Raw genomic sequence first — 19,167 nt, 5'->3', positions numbered from 1 at the left:
AATGCTATGCAGACGATGGGATCTGGACTGAGGAAAAGATAAGACTTCAATAGAAACGTACAAAGGACTAGACAGCAGGGCCTTTAGGCCCTGCTCTTAAGTGCTCGTTAGCGAAGGTTCATAAACAAGCTGCATCTTAAAAATAGTTTGCGGGTTTTGTACCTTGTAGGTGTCATTGACAGGAACGCGTCACCAAGTTGGATTGATCATCAATTTTCCTTTTCATCTATGAATGACAAAAAAACAAGCGGAGCTACCGCCTCGGAAAGAGAACAATATAAACAGTGCTGTACGAACACATGCTTTCGTTTCGAGAAAGTTCTAAAAAACAGCTATATGCCTTTGGTGTTTTTTTTTTATTTTTATTTTTTACTTTCATTAGCGGAAGAGGAGGAATTTTGTCAAAAGAAGAGCGAATTTGGATTTGAAACAACTTTGGGTTCATTTTCTTGCAACTGTCATTTTAGTTTGTGTTAATGTTTGTTGTTTTGCAGTAATGCAGATGTTTTGCAATAATAGTTTCTTGATATGAACTCTTGTGTGAAATATTTAAAAAAAAAACAGTTCTCAGAACGTTTTTTTTATTATTATTATTTTTTAAAACGTGAATGTAGCATCTAAAGAAGAGAGAACACCTGTTGGGCCAATGTGCGATAAAGGAGTTACACGTGCAGAAATGAATATAGCTTGCTTTCTTTTGTTGTACCTGTACTGTTTACACTTAGACATGTTGCTGGACTACGAATCTGCTTTTAAGCTGTCAAGTTGCCAAGTCAACTTATTGTACCTCTATTCAAACACTGACCTAAGTTAAGATGCGTTCCCCTTCATTCTTTAGCTCAATCATTTACTGATAAGTTCCCAAAAGAAAGATAGAGTTTTCTTTAGATGTCTAAGCGAAAGCTAAAAACCTTCGAATTAGAAACTAAAGCAAATCTTATTTATAACACTGAAAGGAATCCAACAACAACAAAAAAAAAGATAATGCATTGAAATATGGCTCCAAATACTCTGTCAACGATATTAAAAGAGAAACTTCAAAATCGGTAAGAGTCAAAGAATTCGAATTTGAAATGAATGAAGATGTGCACCTTTCCGGAAGTAGAATCAGCTCTATTCAAGTGGTTCCAGCAGTATCGAATTCAAGACCATGCTATTTCTATAAGTAGAAGTTTGCTGCTTGAGACAGCAATGAGTTTTGCTACATTACTGAACATAGAAAATTTCCATGCCAGTGCTGGAAGGCTGGAGAAGTTAAAGACCAGACACATTTTTGTCTTCAGAATTCTTCACGGAAAAACTGCATATTGTGCTTAAAAACTTTTAAGTTCTATAATTCTGTCTGTTATATGTACGTATTAATTAAATTATTCAATGGTTTTTAATATTAAAATGTCGAAAACCGAAACTAGCGTTAACTCGAACTTCCGATAAGTCAAAGTTTTTCATCGGTCCCTTTAGATTCGAGTTATTGAGAATTGATTGTATGTAACAGAAAATTTTTTAAAATTTTAATGTTTGGAAGAATAATGGAATACCAGGAGGGAAAAAGGTATTTCAATGGAGTTACACACAAGAAAAGTAGTTAAAATCATTTATGATGCATTTTATATACATATGTCAGAAAACATTTTACAATATAATCTTGAATATCCTCTTTAGAGAAAAATGAATAAACAAATGAATTGATCATTACTTATTTATGATACAAAATATCACAAAATGTCATTCTTTTTGCATGTCTGGCCATGTGTCTAATAAATTTTTAATACTTCTTATTTGTTCCTTTGAAGGACTTGATACCTAAATAAAATAAATGGTGCTATTAATAACAGGGGTAATTTTAATACAAGAATAAATAAAATGCATAATGATTTAATTTATTCACAACTAGTTTAAAAGTAAACAACTGTTTACAGACCAAATTTTTGCGAGTAAGTTGCTATATTTTATTTGCCTACCACAATTGTTTTGGTTCATAGAATCATAAGCATAAAACATAATCAAAGCAGGAATATGACAGACAATATAATGTATTACATGAAATACACCGCCAACTCAATCAATTCCAGCCGAAGACTGCAGTTTCATGCTTAGTAGCACTCATCAGCCCGGCTTAGGAAGTGATTGAGCTGGAGGTGGAAAACCTCTTAAGGAAGCCAAGAGAGCAAAATAAACTGGCAGCAAATACAGAATTAGCACTGACCAGACGAGTGACCGAAGCAATGGTTCGGTTCAACTCGAAGACTGAAGGCAAGGCAAGTAAATTCAGTAAGTTAACTTACTGAAATATAGTGTAATGTTTTTTTTTTTTCTTGATCACAGAGGAACACTAGAAGTAAGGTAAATGAAGCAATAAAAAATGAATTTCCAAAATACTGAATTTTAGCAAGATATGAAACATGTGAGTCACAAAAATTTATCTTAAGCAGTATGCTACAAAAACATGAGAACTATGATTTTTACATTTTTGATGCAGGGTGTAGCAAGAAGCATAATTTGGCACATTTTGGCCCTCTCCCTTCCCCATTGCATTCATTAGAAACTTCAAAATTCAAGGCTTGTAACTATATTTTTTTTTCAAATTTTCAAGGATTTGAAAATGAAATTAAATTTTTGCCTTTTCATTTTTTAAGGAATGAATTATGTAATTTTAGGGATTTGGGGGGTCCAAGCTATAGCTTGTGATGCTTAAAGATAAATCCAACACTGTATTATGATCATGGTTTTTCCAATTGTATTTTGCACTCAATAGCATATAATTTAACTAAAATGTTTGTGATTTAATTTGGCATTCAAATGTCCTAAAATTGATATAAATACCTGCACTTAATACTTTCAAATTTGCCTATCTCAAAATCATCCTCTGCCTTCTCAACATAGTTTGAGGAACTTTAATAGCACTGCATTGCTTATGCCAAATTTTGCAAAACAAATGGGGGGGGGGGTGCACATATTTAAGCTACTGATCTGTTGAGTAAATATTACAAGTCCCCCTGCCGCAGAAACATTTTGCAAAAAAAAAAAAAAAATCTACAAAGAGCCTAAACCAGTGGCGGTGATTCGGGGGGCATCCAACTTTTTATGGATCGTTTATTTATTTTATTTTTCAATTTAGCTGCCACGTCATTTTCATTTAAAACAACTAAAATATAGAGATTTAGCCAAGGCAGTCGCCAAGCTATTCCTTTTCTTTTCTGTTGAAAGAGTTTTAAAAAATGTGTTTTAGAAATTCAATTTTGTGACAATTCCTGAATAATGTTTCAAAACATTCTCTACTTAATGTCACTGAAGTTTGTCTAAAATTGTGCTTTTTGAAACTTCAGTTTTAAAGAATTATTGGAAGAAAGTCACTCAACCCATTCTTTCCCCTAACACTACCCAAGATGCCTACAATTGTGTCTTTAAGACTTAAATTTTTAAAAATATCCTGGGGAAGGCCTCCAAGCTTCTCCTAACATCACGAAAGATTGTCTCAAAATTACCTTTTTGAAACTTCAAGTCCGGTAAAAGTCTCCAAGAGGGAGACTTGGAACCTTATTCCTTTCCTTAACGTCATTAAAGATGCCCTATGCTTTTGTTTTAGGATTTCAATTCGGAAAAAATTGCAGGTGCAGGATCCTTCAAGGGAGGGGGTGATCGCCCCTCCCTTGTATCTATCCTTGATGAAATTATTATCAAGCGTTTGACACCTCAAAGTATTTTGGGGTAAATAATATAAGTCTAATTCATGTCTAAGTGTATCTTGGGGGAAAGTTATTGTGTATATAATTCATCAAAATAAGAAAACGTGAGTTAAGCTACTAGATTTAAATCAATTATCACTCATTTACTCTCAAAACCAGCCGTATATAAATTTTGTACTTTTTTTTTCCGTTTTTTTTGCTGTCACTAAAAATCCTATGGCTTTTAGTTGAAGAAAATCCTATGTCCCCCCCCCCATTTTCAGTCCCAATTGCTGAATCTGGCCTGAACCATACTGTAATAAATTATATGCTCCATGCGGTTACATTGCGTAACATTTGACAGGGATCCCATGATTAACAACTAGGATCTCCATCAAGGGCGCCCATATAGGGGGCCAAGGGAGGGGCTCAACCCCCCTTTGAAATTAGAATTTCCTTGCTTTTAGTACTTTTTTTTGCAAAAATGTAAAAACATTTCTTTTTCAGCGTTTATTGAATAAGTTATTGAAAATGTCAAATTTTAACAACTTGCGCAGATGCATGAGTGAGCCTGAATTCATATGGCTATAGACAGTCGTGAAGGCATGACTGAAAACCTCCAGACCAAAAAGCGGGATATCTTTATGGCATATCTCTTGACTGCTATTCGGTAAAAAGGGCAAATTGGCTGCCCATCATGTATACTGTGTCAGTGGGTAGAAAAATAAATTAGTTGTGTGTTGTGAATTGTGTTCCTGTAATTCTCTCCTAAAAAATAAGTTGATTTATGAAAAATGTGAACAAGAAGTGGGGAAAATCCTCTTCACATACTTCATTTGTTTTTATACAATTCACTTCTTTTTTTTTGTTCTGAGATAAAAACGTATAACACTTCTGATGTTTATTTAATTTTATCACACTTGAAGAGAGTTCCCTAAACCAGTGATTACCGAACTTTTGAACTAAAAAACGGTTTTTGGAAATAAGATTTTCTCAAGGCACCCTTTCCTTAAAAAGTCTGACTAATCATAACTAACAGACAAAATGAATTGAAACTTGTGTCCCTGCATTGCATGTACTATGCAAGTTCAAAGGTTTGCAATATTTTGCAACAGGGCTGCCACAAAATATTGCAAAAGTTTCCCAATTAATAAGTCTCTAATTAATTGTGAAGTTATTTAAATTTTTTATGGTGCCTCTGTGAAGACTTCGTGGATCTCCAGGATGCTCTGTCACAGTTTGGGAATCATTGCTTTAACATTAGAAAGACTGAAAACTGCTGTGTTCTTAGAAAGTTTGCAGGAGCCAGTGTATCCTTTTTTTTTCGGTGAATTTATATAAATTCTTCCTGAATAATTTCACATGCATTAATATTTACACTGCTGTCAGGATGATAATCAAATAAGCACTCAAATTATGAAAAATCGAAAAGTTAGTACAGTGGAACCTTAGAAATCTGAACTAATTGAAGCTAATTAGTGTCTGGATTTCCAAAAGTTTGGATTTATTGGGTTGTCTCTTATTATTAGCTGAACAGAGAACTGAAAGTTTTTGATTTAAGTTTAAAATAAAGCAAATTTACCACTGATAAACCAGGAGTGCTTAATACATCATCCACGTTATAGTACCAGGAATATCATTTTAAGTACAGTATTAAGAAGTATGAAGCGAGTGTATTAAAGTGATTGTTTATACGTATCTATATAATGTACACTATATGTATAATGCACCAAGCCTATTGCATTGCTACAATAAGCAAGCCTCAGCCTCTTGTCTCTTTCTAGTGTTAAACAATAAAGCATTATTTGAAAATGATTTAAATGGTAATTATAACCCCCAAAAAAATACAACATTGCACAACACATGTAGTATGGATAAATAATTAAATAAATTAGTAATTACCTCTTTTTCTTTGTCAGATGAATTTATATTTCGAAGTAAAGATTTTAGAAAAATCTTAAATCCTGGAACACATGTCACTTCTTCAAGTTTTGAATTCGTAGTAAAAGTATTTTTTTCAGCATTTGTACAAACCCACAGACACCAAATTCTGTGTTCGTAAAATGGATTAAATGGCTCACTTTCCTAGAAGAAAATCAAGTGGAAATTTTTAAAAGCAATTTTTAGAAATAAGCAACAATTTGAAAATAGAAAACAGTACAAGGAAAATAAATTTTACTGTAGTTTGACATAAATAGTTTTCCATAACATGTGCTAATCGTCTTTTAAAAAAATATTTGGATGAAAAAATATTTTTGAAAATTCCCCAATGCTGTTAACTCTTGAATTGTTCAGCACAAATTTGCACTGAAAACAACACACAGTTTTGGAGCTCCGAGTTAGAAAATTAGTTCTCAGCTCAAGGTTGTACCAGAAGTAGATATAAATTTCAGTTTAATAAGATAAAAATCACTGCTCCCATTCAAATTTTAAAAAAAGCATAAGATTGCAATTAAAAAAAAAACCTCAAAAGAAACTAGATTTCATTTTACAGCTAAGCAACAAAATGTGATGTTCAGGCAATAATTTGATACAATTCCTAAGGCAATTTAACTTGTAAGTTCGTTTGTATATGGCAGCTGGGAGTTCAGACCAGGGAAAGGTTTTGAGGGTAAACACTCCTCCAAAGCCCTGGCATTTTAAGTCCTTTAGCCAATCCGAATATGTTAATACATATAATTGTAAGGAACAAAAACTCCTCCTGGGAGGACAAGTCTGGTTGCATTTCTAAAAGTGAACAACTGCTTTAGGACTGGGTTGCCTTCCACTTACAGCACAGATAGAACGTCGAGCAGTTTTGATAACTTATAACAGTTTTTATGACAGTTTGAACATGCTGATTTGTTAGAGGTGAAGGAAAGTGCAACAAAACTGTTGCTAGAAGTTTCGAAACACAGCTTTGTGTTTCAACAATTGTATGAATGTTGGAAAAAGTTTAAAGATGAGGGCGTAGAATATTTTGGAGAAAAATAATGTAAATACAGTTACGTATTCTTCAGAAAGAATAATTTGTTAACCAATTCCGGGAACTATTTGTTCCTACTTTGATATCATAAATAAAAAAAAACTCACAAAAGTACTAGAAAGTCGCTTTCTTTTTACGACTGGCTCATCAGAAGAGTTTTCAGTCAGAGAACTATTACAACTAGTAATCTTTGGGATGGTAGTCTTGTCATTTTCATTATCTTTATCTGACTCCAGGATGGAACTTTTCAAAGAAACAAAAGAACCACACCATGCAGATCGTTGGCAACTTTCACATGTTAAAAAAGCTTTAAGACTTGAAGATCTGCAATAATAAAACAAATTGAAAACTATTTTTGTTGTGAAAAAAAAAAACAGAAAGCAATATATATATATATATATATATATATATATATATATATATATATATATATATATATATATATACACACACACACAAAGGGAATGTTATTACTACACATAGGAAAGGAACCACAGTGAACAAAAAATAAATAAATAAATAAAACAAAAAAAAAAGCATTCTAGAAAATGATGCAGGTCTCTGCAAAAAGTGCAAAACTTTTTTTAAAGAAAATTTAATAATAATTGATGTGTAAACTAAACATAATTTGCTCAGAACAGCAAATTTGCAATAAGTCGAGTTAAATTCAGCAATAAATTAAATAGGGATATGGTTGATGGGTATTTAGAGCAACTGTGCCCAAATAAGGTCTTATTGGGACATAACTACTTAATAAATTCTTAACTTAAAATCCATCTCAAATAGCTATTTCAACTTCATAAGCAACAAATATCATTATGACAAACTACAATATATTATCAACAAAATAGCTAACAGGGCTTGGCCAGAACCAAAGCCATAACCACACACCCCAGACGATCATTCCCCCCCCCCCCCAAACTCCAATTCCTTTCTAACATACAAAAGCAATGCGTATGAAAATAAACTGAAAATAAACTAACTTTTAATCCATAATTTTGTACATGCATTAAACTGAAATTATAAACTGATGTCAAAAAAAAAAAAAAAAAAAAAAAAAATACATTCAAATGAGGGCTATCACCATTAAGTGTTGCACCTGGTAATTTTGGAAAAGGGGCAACCAATTTTGCTTCAATGATATTAAAAGACAAGCCATTGCAATAATGAAAAGGTTTTTTTTCCTCCTTAAAGGAACATGCCCCTTCTTAATGTTTAACTCCATAGACCAGCTCAAATATACTCGTGCTTGCCACCTGGAGGGTTGAGGAGGCATAGTATTTAAAATGAAATAAAATGGAAAAAAATGACCTATGGTATCACTTCAAATTCAAAATACGGATTTAGTGAAAAATGTAAAAGATTTTTTCGTGGGCTGTGGACTTCAGGTCAGGGGCGGATCCAGAAATTTTTATTAGGGGGGTCAAGTTTCAATGATCAGCGTTATATTTCCCACGTTAAAAAGTATCAGGTAAGCAACGCGGTGCCCCTCAAGAGTGATGGCGCACCCCTTCATTACGGAGTGTCATCCCACCCAAAGAAGATCAAAACTCATTCAAATAACTCCCCCCCCCTTAAATTTTTCACTGCCTAAGCCTGTGCCATGGGTCATACTCACTTCAATTTTCTTCAAAAGTTATGTTTCTTTAAGCAGACAGGCTGGTCACATTACCGTAGATATTCTTTACTACTAATAATAAAGCTGAAAGTCTGTGCCTCTGGAGCTCTGTCTGTCTGTCTGGATGTCTCTTAAGCGCATAGTGCCTAGAATGTTCGGCCGACTTTCATGAAATTTGGCACAAAATTTGTTCGAACCATAGGGGTGAGCGCCTCAAAGTGATTTTTGGAAAATTTGATTTTCTTATTTTTCTATTCCAATTTTAAGAACATTTTACAGAGCAAATTATCATAACGTGGACAAACAAATTACCATAACAATAACATGGACGAACAAATTACCATAACGTGTACGAGCAAACTACCATAGGCAATCAAATAAACATAGCAAATTGGCGAGAAATTCATCATCCAATATTTGTAGGCGCACCAAATGACCTTTTCATTTTCTACTACAGGCAAAGCTGTTTGGGTACCACTAATACAGGAATAAAATAGTTAGAAATAGCCTACATACATGTAGTTTCAGGTGGAAGAGTGCTCTAAAAAAAAGTTAAGCTCCTCAGAGATTATTGTTCTTTTGAAAATGAACAAAAACTCAAAATAACAATTGCACAGTAAATGAACTCAGTCAATCCTTTGAATTATGACAAGATGAGAAGAAATACCTTACAGAACCAAGCCAAGAAAAAGGGTTGACATTGATTTCATTAATATTTTTTCGGACCTAAAAAATTTTAAGTTTAATAAATAATAATCATGATAAAATTCTTGTCACAGGGGGGTCAGCTGACCCTTTGACCCTCCCCTAAATCTGCCCCTGCTTCAGGTCCAGATCTATAAATTTTGCCCCCCCCCCCTGCAAAAAATCTGTAGGGCTGCTCCCCAGAGGCTAGAAGGAAATATTTGCAACTTCAATAAGTCTTAGAACTGTTTTTTTTTTTTTCAATTTCTGTTGGCCCCTTAAGATCGCGCTCCCCTTCCCACTGCAGGTATGCAGATCTGGGCCTGGATAACAGTCAAAATTGTCTAAAATTTTTCTGGACATTTCACAAATTGTCTGAAATCTAAAGAGGCCAGTCATTTATGGCAATTAAGTGTAGTAGTTCCTACAATAATTTACTGCTTGATCCTTCCTAAACCTTTATCAACACTTAAATACAGGCTTCACATATAATCAATGAAAAATTTTAAAGCAGCATGCATTAACTCAATATCAATGACCAAATCAATTCTTATAAATGCTCAATTTTGTAAATTCAATACAAACATACTCTTTTTTCTTAATACTCCATCCAGTTGCTGCTAGGAGAACTGCAGTTTGACCATAGGTATTTTCATCTTCCAAACTCATATTAGCTACTTTACACAAAGAATGAATCTGATCATCAGATATTTCCTATTTAAAAGAGAAATTTTTAAACAGTTAAGTTATGTATTAACAAAAATGTTCCACATTTGAATTAATGTTCTGTATCTGCTTTAAGTCACAAACTGCTAACTTAATCAAAATGGATGAATGATATTAGTATGAATAATATATTTGCACTTTTGTGCATTTTAACAACACTAACTTTATTAAAATACAAAATTTCCGAGTAGCTGAAACAAGAAAAAATTGTAGCTTACAATGTGCCAAAAAAAGATTATGTTTAAAGGAACTCCTTTTCCCTTTTTCTAATGCAAAAGAAGTGAGCTTATGGATAAAAAGACTTCTGACAAAAGCAATCAATTTGCCATAATAATCCGTAATGTTAAAAAGGAGATATTAACCACTTTATTAATTTACAATTTTAAGGAGAAATAGTTATAGTGAGTAAGCTATTCGAGAAAATTTACAAACTGTTAAAAATTCATCAAACTGCTCTGCAGAAACTGAAAAACAAACTTGTAGATTACCCAGCTTTGATTGAAAAAGCAAACCATTATTTTTTTGAAGAAAAGTGGTTTGCAACCAATTTACATTAAATTTGCATTATTATTGCAAGCGATGCACCGAATATTCTATTGGTATTCGATACGCTGCATATTCGGCTGACCAACCAAATATTTGGTTTGACCAAACATTTTAATATGCGGAAACCAAATAGAACACAACTTTCAATGTTCAAGAATTGGTAAGCATTCTTTTTTTTTTCCAAATGTAGAATGAAAAGTTATAAAGTACTGTACTACAATATTAATTGAAATTGCTAATTTAACTACATTCAAAGTAATGTTAATGTAAAAGAAAATATTTAGATGCTGACCCTTAATTTTTTTTTTTTTTAAATATATTTTTATCTTATGACAAGTTTTATTATTATACCATTATAAACATTAAAGTATGAAACTGTAAAATAAGAAAAATGCTAGAAAATGAAATGTTAATAAATATATAAAATCAAGTAACTAATTTTTTTTAAGTAAAATAGGCATCTATAAAAGTATCATTTTACAAATATTCACCTGGAGAGGGGGGGGGATCATAACATATACTGCAGCATTGAAAATCATTAGATAAAATTTTTAAGCCAAATATTCGGTTATAATTCACTAAATATTCTGTATTCAGTACATCTCTAATTTTTACAATAATAAACCAGATATTTTGCAGAACAGCATTTTCCAGGTTATCCCCCCCCCCCGCATTTACAGCACTGTTTACACATGAGTATGTATTGGATATTACGCATTTCGTGGTCTGCAAAATGTGCTAGTTCAATTCAATATATAATAAAACTATAACAGAAGTAATATACGATACTCAGAAAATGAAAACATAAAAAAATCAATTTGCATACCAAATCAGATGTAGCTGTTTTTGCAATTTCAGGCAGAAAATCTTTAAAAGTCAAGCATGATTTTACTTTTTGAATAAATTGGTTTAATGCATCTTCTTTTGGCAAAGCTGTCATTCTAACAAACGTTTCTATCAGGGAGAAAACATTTCTTTATTTAAAAAAAAAATAATAATAAAACTATTACATTGGGAAAATGACCATATAAAATCAAGAATATGGAAGGAATGAAATAAATGAAAATAAATTTAAAACACAAGTTTCATTGCAAGTCAGAAAGATGCATGTAAAATTTTTTAATTTACGACATTCTAATTGTACTGATTTAAGCTCAATGTTCAATCTAAAATAACAATTTTAATAAATTTATGTCCTAAAACAACATAAGAAAAATTAGTTATAAGGAAATTAATAAATATTTTTAGCAGGAAAACAGATTCCTGTGAGGCAATATGATTATTTTATTTATCCTCAGCAACCAACTTTTAAAGATACATAACACACTGAACATGAATTATGTTAAATACTTTTAAATCAGCATACATAATTGAAAACATATTTAAGTCAAAAATTTTATCCTTACAGATAAAGAATATCCATTTTTGTCACTTTTGCACATAAGGGGGAAAATGCATTTTTTGCCATGATGGTTTTGTCATGTTTCCACCTACGGCAAAATCCTGCTCTTTATGTGGAGGAGCTATCTATGTCACTGTTTTTTCGTTTTTTCTTTGAGAAGGAGGAGAGTAATAGGTTGGCCAAAACAGTACATTCTAATGCAAAAGAAATTTCTAAAAGTATTTTCTCTCACAAAGACTGAAGCATTGTACTTAGAGGTGCAAAATTTCAAAAAGTTATGAAGCTGAGAATTTTTGAAAAGAAATTGGGAATAAAACTTCACCGGTCCCATGGATCACTAAAATTTATATTCTGCTGGTGTAATGGAAGTTTTTCTGGTACCAGACCAGTGAATCACTGTTGCTTTCAAGCCCTACACTTATTATTTTTCTGCTTTTGGAACTATTTATTTCATTTTAATAATTTATTCTTCAGCATTACAATTGGTCGAAGGAATTATGAATATCAAAATTTAGGTGATTTTTCCTATAGTATTATTACAAACATTTTGAAGTTTATAGTTATTTTTGTAAATATTGTACTAGTGGTGGTACAATACTTACAAAACTGATGTTTCAAGTATGGTAATTTCAATACCAAGTTAAAAAATATCTTTGCTTCTAATAACTATTAACAATTTGCCATAATTGCTACAAGATAATTTTGTTATACCAAGTCTAAGCAAGCTATATCCTTATATATATTTTCATAAATACAGATAAATTATTTAATTTTTATCCTTTATTTTGAAACCAGCATGTTAATACCTAGGGTCCCAGGGGCAGATCCAAATTTTTTTGAAAAGAACTTCAAGTTTTAATGGCCAGCGTAAAAAGGTACTAGTTAAGCGGGGTTCCCACCCCCATGGAGTATTGTGCACCTCTCATATGCTATGCCCCCCCCCAATGAGATCAAAACCCCTTTCAAATTATACTCCTCCCCTAAACGTTTCAATGGCACAACCTGCTCTATTGGTCACATTTACTCAAATGTTCATCAAAAGTCATATTTCTTTAAGCAAACAGGTAGGTCCCATTTTCGTAAGCTTTGAATATATGAGATTACAGCTATCTTTACTAATAATAAAGCTGAAAGTCTCTCTGCCTGGATGTCTGTAGGGTGTCTGGATCTCTGTGATGTGCATAGGGCCTAGACCGTTCGGCCGAATTTCATTAAATTTGGCAAATTTAGTTTATAGCATGGGGATGTGCACTTTGAAGGGATTTTTCGAAAATTCGATGTGGTTCTTTTTCTATTCCAATTTTAAGAACAAAATTATCATAAGATGGACGAGTAAATTACGAAATTATCATAACGTGGAACTGTAACATGGGCACAAGCCAATTGGCGAGATACAAAATTATCATAATGTAGAACTGTAACATGGGTACAAACCAATTGGCGAGAAAATTCACCATACATCATTTACGAAATTATCATAACGTGGAACCGTAACCTGGGTACAAGCCAAATGGCGAGAAAATTCGAACAGTGGTCTGAAAAATTGTTATGCTCATTAGAGATGCTTGTTCTTGTGAAAATTTAAAAAACTTTCAAAATAGGAGAAGCCCAATAAACAAACCCAGTCAATCATTTGAATTTTGACGCACTGAGAAGAAATCCCTCACAGAACCCAGCAAAAAAAAGGTTAACATTGATTCCATGTACTATTTGTTTTGGATCTACAAATTGAAGTTTAATGATAACTATAGTAAAATTATTGGCACAAGGAGAAACGTTTGACCCTTTGGCCCTCCCTTGCATGTCGGTAAATTTAATTTGAGTGCATGTGTATTAAAAGTATGTAATATACACTTTTAATACACATGCATACATATAGTAAATGTGTCACGAACCAAAAAATTATTGAGACTTAAGAAAAATTTCAACAAAATATGCAAAAAACTTAAAATTTTGTAAGAAATATAATTACCAGGACATGGAGTTATAGGCCACGGGCAGTACTTCCTATGGCAATCTTTCAAATCTGTCAAAATTTTCCTTATGCACTCTTCATCTGAAAAATATTGAAAAGATAAAATACTCTTCCATCATTTTTCTAAATATACACCACAGGGCAATACAGACACAAATTCAGGGGTCGATCCAGGTTTTATTTTTTGGGTCCCCATTTTGTGAAAAAGCAAAATATTTTTGTGAATTTTCTTTATTTTTGTAAAAAAGACCTTCTCGTGATTTTTTTCTTCGAAAAGATTATATTAAAGCATTTTTAGCTGTCGTATTGTTATAGAAAAGCCCTAGACAGGTTTCAGGGGTGATTGCAAGTTCTTGAAGAATACCTGAAAGCTGTCAAGAGAAAATGCGCTGGGGGAGGGGGGAAGTAAGACCCTTAACATTTTATTCGTAATTTGACACATACATTACATTTATTGCTTTTTACAAAAATACATATGCAAGGCACACTTTCTTAAGGTGAAAGTCTCACAACAGATTTCCTGTTTGCCTCTCTCAAATACTTTAAGAGCAATAAAATTGCACATGCTGCTGAACGTAATGATAACTCCTAATAAATAATAAACTCCTAATGAACAGACTCAAAGATATCACATATTTCTTAACACAGAAGTAAAATACTCATTAAAGATTCCATGTATGTGTTTGAAAAACTAAAAAGTAATTAAAACCCAAAATAATACTGCACCAGAATTCAGCGTTTAATTTTTTGACTTTTGACGTTCTTGGGCAGTTCTCAAAAGGTGGGAGCAAACACAGACTTCAACTTTAAAGCTTCAACACCAAATAACTTTAATTTTAATTAACTCTAAAATTTTTGAGGTAAATTATAATGCTGTATAGAGACAAGAATTGCCATAAATTATGGGAAAAAAGCTTTTCAAATGCCCTTAAAAAGTATTTTCTTTGCTAAATGGCACAATTTTGGACATACCAAAACGTTAATTGAGCAAATGTACCATTAAAAAAAATTTTTTTTTAATTATTTCCATACGTTTCAAAAAAAAATTAAAGGCATGAATCTTACACTGATATTTTGTTAATATTTTACACAAATAGCAAAAGTAAAGACAGATTATTTACTTTGTAAACGATTTTAGAAAAAAGTAAGTTTGAAATTTGATGCATGTCCAAAAGTTGCGATCTTTACAATGCTGTTATTTGAGAACTAAGTATATGATGTTTTCGTTTTAAAGGTATTTATCGATCATCAGAATCAGTTTTCAATTATTTAAAAGTGTTTTCATAAGCTTTTATGCAGTATCTTAGAAGAAAAATAATTTTTCTTAAACATACATGTGAGATGTCCAAATCGCGTTACGATCTTGACGCCGATAATTCTGTCCGTTTATTTATAATTTTTTTATAATCCACTGTCTTCTAACATCAATAAAAAAGATTATTATGATGTTATCTTCTGTAATCCATTGGTATTTTGCATAATTAATACGTTACACATTGAACAATACATAAATTACAGTAGAAACATGGCTGGTTATGATCGAACGAAAGCCATTTTACGCGAAAATCGCCAAGCAAACCTCCGTTAGCGACAACACAGTATACGAAAAGCTAAAGGTTACCAGAGGGGGATTCCAGTTTGACAAATGTAGTTAATCGTCAGCTGCACCAGTTTTGGCGCCTTTATCACCTGCGCTAGCATTTTTTTTCCCGCTGCTTTTATTATTTTAGATTTTTTTTCTCTTCTTTCTTTTAAACATAATTTAACAATCTCCAAATAGAAATACGAATTTCTTTTTTCAATAATTTTTTTTTACATCGTTTTAATTCTTATAACATTAGAAAAAATATTCATTATTAAAACTGATGTCATTTTTTACATTCTTTCTTAAAACATATTTTCTTTATTTTCCTTTAAAAATATATATGTCGTATTTATTTGTCTCTATTCTTATTCCTTATTTGTCCCAATAAATCAAACTACAAGTTTGTATAATTATTTCAATGAAGCTTTTTTCTACCTTTCATCAACTTCTTCAAAATCATTCCAAAACTTTATTATATGTAAAGAGCAGTATGTATAGCCATTAATATGTTCTATTATGTATATCCATTAATATAGCCTATTAAGTACTTCATTAATATCCTCTTTATCATTAAATTGCAAAATTCAAAAAGTAGTAAATAAAATTTTCATTGGAAAAGTTAAAAATCAGATTAACAGTTGTCAAAAATGGTGAAACTTACATTATGATGATGTCCAAAATCTACAGGACAACAATGTCCAAAACCTACAGACTGCTGATTTAATTTGCTAATTAACAATTTTTACAAATACCTGCTGTCTTTTCATGTTCATATATTGTGTTCTAGGTATGCATACTATAGAATAAAAGCAAAATTGATATCAAATTCGAAAATTTTTGAAATTGCTCAAAGTTAACTTTTTTGTTCCTACCTTTTGAGAACTGCCCTCTTACAGAGTAGGTATTTCGTTTAAAACTTTGCAAGTTAATGATGTTAATAAATATATAAGAAATTTTATTTGTTTACCTCTTAACAAGGTACAGTAAACATTAAAAATGCGAAAAATTCGTTTACCATGGCCGATGTAAGGAAATTAAGATCTTCAAAACAAATAAAAATATAAAAACAGCATGTAAAATAATTTTATTTTAAGTAAAGTTATTTTAGAATTGGATTTTGAAACTCAACACAGATTAATACTAAATATATATTGCGTAATCAAAGTAAAATTTAAGATTTTCCTGAAAAGAAGCTACCAATCACAAGTGTCCCTCTCCCGTCTCCCCTCTGACGCTCTCAAGCAAAAACACTTCACGCAGCAAGCAAAAAGATAAGATGGGGGAAGGTGGAAGAGGCTCCCGCGTAGATGCGTACACATTTGCGGTTAAAAAATATTGTGAAGAGGCTGCCTTTTTATAAATTTTTGTGAAGGGGCTGCTTTTACGACCCGGAATTTTGTGAATGGGGCCGCTTTTGCGATGGGGAATTTTGTGAATGGGGCCGCTTTTGCCATGCGGAATTTTGTGAAGGGGCCGCAAAGCGGCCCCAATTTGGCGCTGGATCGACCCCTGAAATTTGATCATTTGTGAGGCCTCGCTATAAAAATCTATATTTAATGCCACCTTTTCACAAATCGCACCGTAAAATTAGCCCTTGTCAGGGTTCAAAAATATCATGATATTTTTGAAAATATCAAAAATATCCGATAGACAGTATTATAATTTAACTCAAAAATTTTTGAGTTAATTAAAATGAAAGTTATTTGGTGTTGAAGCTTCAAAGTTGAGGTCTGTGTTTGCTCCCACCTTTTGAGAACTGCCCTAGTGCTATCTGTGACCAAGTGACGGGTCCTGTGTGACCAAGTACACAAACTCGAAATGCATGTTGTCAATAAAATATATATATTTATACATATCTCTACGATTTTTTATTTCAAAACTTTTTAAACTGTCCTGTCAAGACAAAAAGTATAAAATTACAAAGAATAACATTTGACAGAGAATAACATTTCATTGGACTAAAATACAATGAGTGACTTACATGCTTGAATATTTTCCATGTTAGGCTCATGTGTGCATAGTTTAGCTGAACATGTTACACACTGTAGCAGATCTGATTTCACACATTTCCATCCATACTGAGAACATATGTCAGGTGATAATACTAGGGGTCTTCTCACCCATTTCTAATAGAGAAAATTAATTATATATTTCTGACATAGTACATGAAAGAAAATAATACATTTATTAAAGTTAAACAACTTCAATTATACAACAATAGTTTATTATTTAATTAGGAAGATTTATCAAAGCTAAGCAGACTGAGTGAGGCATGGGTCTGGTTGGTCTGCTTTACAAGGTTCTGTTGAAAAAACAATCTAAAAAAATTAATGAACTGAAGATTTTCAGAAAAAACCTGGGATGATAAGAAATATTTCATTGAAAAATATGGTAGAAAAAACGCGCTGCTCACAAAAGTTTTTGTTGAGACAAGAAATGAAAAGTAGAAAAGAGGAACTTTGTGCGCTGACTCCTCCTCTCAAGTTAGCATTGTTTGCGATTTTAAGAACCTGTGATACAAGATTTTCCCCAAAAAAAGTTTTGGCTTAGATTGACTTATAAAAAAAATTATTCATTGTTAAATTTTTATAAAAAATAATAAATCTACATGCAAACTCTGTTTTTTTTTTTTTTTTTTTTTTGCTGTTGACTAACAAAAAGGCGGAACATTACCTGACCATCAACAAATGTTCTTATCCTTTCTTTGAATTTTTCTTTTACCTCATTAAGACTTTGAGATTCATAAGAAGCTGATATGTTCAACGATTTTATGACGTTTTCACTGTTAAGTGACATTTTTACTGATTCTTAAGTCGTTTCTTTAATCAAGCCGGCAACCAGTGCTCTGTACGAACGACGAACGCGAAAATCTGTTGACGAAAATTTACATTATATTACAGACTTAAGGGTAAAATTGGACGAGAACTCTTCAGACAAAAGCCTCTTCTCTTCAACGGAGATAAAATATTTATGCCTAGTGTTGCAAAAATAGAGATGTAAAAAAATCTAGTCTCTGAGCTACATAGTGGGGGGGGGGGGGGGGTTAATAATTCCGAGAATTTCAGGGAATAAACACGGAGCTTAGTATAAAACGGGGAATTTTGTAAGCAAACAAAATCTTTGTTTTTCCACGCTGGTTCTGGGGCTTCAAAATCCGATTCGCAACTCCAACGAACTATAGAGGGCACTGAAGTCACTGTCTAATGGCGGACTTAAAAACCAAAACAAACGCACATGGTAACGAAGAAAATGCTAAAAGTGTTGTGATTTTTGTTCGTACGTATGATTTTTTCGCTTTATTCTTCCTAAATTAATTTTCAAAGTCTTGTGGATATTCTGGCCCACGTAGAAAGAAATGAGAATTCAAGAAGCATTACTAAACGTCAAAGATTAATGCAAACTACGTAGTTCGTAGTTCTAAGCAGCTATTTCCACGCTGTTGAATTCGATATTTATCAATTCTTGATAAAACTAAATAGTAATTGTGGCCTAACAAGAATAACAATTAATGCTAGAAAATTCAATATGACATTACAAATTGTTATCGAAAGAAGATGATACTTTTTTTGCTTTGCTTGGCTAGCGCTCATTGTTTTCCATTTGTAGCCGATTTATTTCTCTCGAATTCCCGAATCGGTTAATTTAAAAATTTTCTGTTTCGATTTTTCTAATTTCTGAGTTACGATTTAATTGTGTCATGTTATGAAAAATCATCAACAAAATTCTCACGGATATATGGTGGTAGTTTTCTTTTCAGTTGATTGACCATTATTTCTTTTCACTTATCGAATTCTGTAATCTTACTACCATTTTATTACACTCATGATAAAAATTAAAAATGGTTTAACTAAAAACGCGAAATCTCCCCAAGGCTACTTTCCTCGCACTGGAGTCCCTATATGAAAACGTAGTTTTCAGAGTTGCGACAACAGCTACGCTCGGAAAGCGCAACCGGTTACATGGGGAAGATAGGGTTGCCGCCGAGCTGCAAGATTGGCTCC

At 32.3% G+C, this 19,167-nt stretch overlaps 2 protein-coding genes across 2 annotated transcripts; both read right to left on the bottom strand.

Moving 5' to 3' along the window:
* Positions 1-1,590: 1,590 nt before the first annotated feature.
* On the bottom strand, positions 1,591-9,641 carry LOC129228177 (uncharacterized). The gene is made up of 4 exons (XM_054862836.1): positions 9,522-9,641; positions 6,738-6,954; positions 5,568-5,750; positions 1,591-1,803 (listed from the first exon to the last, which is right to left on the bottom strand). Exons 1-4 carry the CDS (start codon positions 9,599-9,601, stop codon positions 1,726-1,728), a joined length of 558 nt encoding a protein of 185 aa, XP_054718811.1. The 5' UTR covers positions 9,602-9,641; the 3' UTR covers positions 1,591-1,725.
* Positions 9,642-10,947: 1,306 nt separating this feature from the next.
* Positions 10,948-18,002, bottom strand: LOC129228474 (zinc finger C3HC-type protein 1-like). Its single transcript, XM_054863155.1, has 5 exons — positions 17,840-18,002; positions 17,148-17,292; positions 13,579-13,662; positions 11,031-11,158; positions 10,948-10,968 (listed from the first exon to the last, which is right to left on the bottom strand). The coding sequence occupies exons 1-5, from the start codon at positions 17,960-17,962 to the stop codon at positions 10,948-10,950; spliced, it is 501 nt and encodes a 166-aa protein (XP_054719130.1). The 5' UTR covers positions 17,963-18,002.
* Between the last annotated feature and the right edge of the window lie 1,165 nt (positions 18,003-19,167).

The sequence above is a fragment of the Uloborus diversus genome, chromosome 8, assembly GCF_026930045.1.
Source record: "Uloborus diversus isolate 005 chromosome 8, Udiv.v.3.1, whole genome shotgun sequence".
NCBI classification, from domain to species: domain Eukaryota; kingdom Metazoa; phylum Arthropoda; class Arachnida; order Araneae; family Uloboridae; genus Uloborus; species Uloborus diversus.
This window is presented reverse-complemented; position numbering and strand designations above follow the sequence as displayed.

Excerpts from the sequence above, each read along its gene's own strand:
- LOC129228474 (XM_054863155.1), bottom strand. The coding sequence starts at position 17,962 with ATGTCACTTAACAGTGAAAACGTCATAAAATCGTTGAACATATCAGCT. Across the intron at positions 17,293-17,839 it reads GAACATTTGTTGATGGTCAG|AAATGGGTGAGAAGACCCCT; the intron begins GTAATGTTCCGC and ends TTTCTCTATTAG. Across the intron at positions 11,159-13,578 it reads GCCTATAACTCCATGTCCTG|AAACGTTTGTTAGAATGACA; the intron begins GTAATTATATTT and ends TCTCCCTGATAG.
- LOC129228177 (XM_054862836.1), bottom strand. The coding sequence starts at position 9,601 with ATGAGTTTGGAAGATGAAAATACCTATGGTCAAACTGCAGTTCTCCTA. Across the intron at positions 5,751-6,737 it reads AGCGACTTTCTAGTACTTTT|GAAAGTGAGCCATTTAATCC; the intron begins GTGAGTTTTTTT and ends ATTTTCTTCTAG. Across the intron at positions 1,804-5,567 it reads CATCTGACAAAGAAAAAGAG|GTATCAAGTCCTTCAAAGGA; the intron begins GTAATTACTAAT and ends TATTTTATTTAG.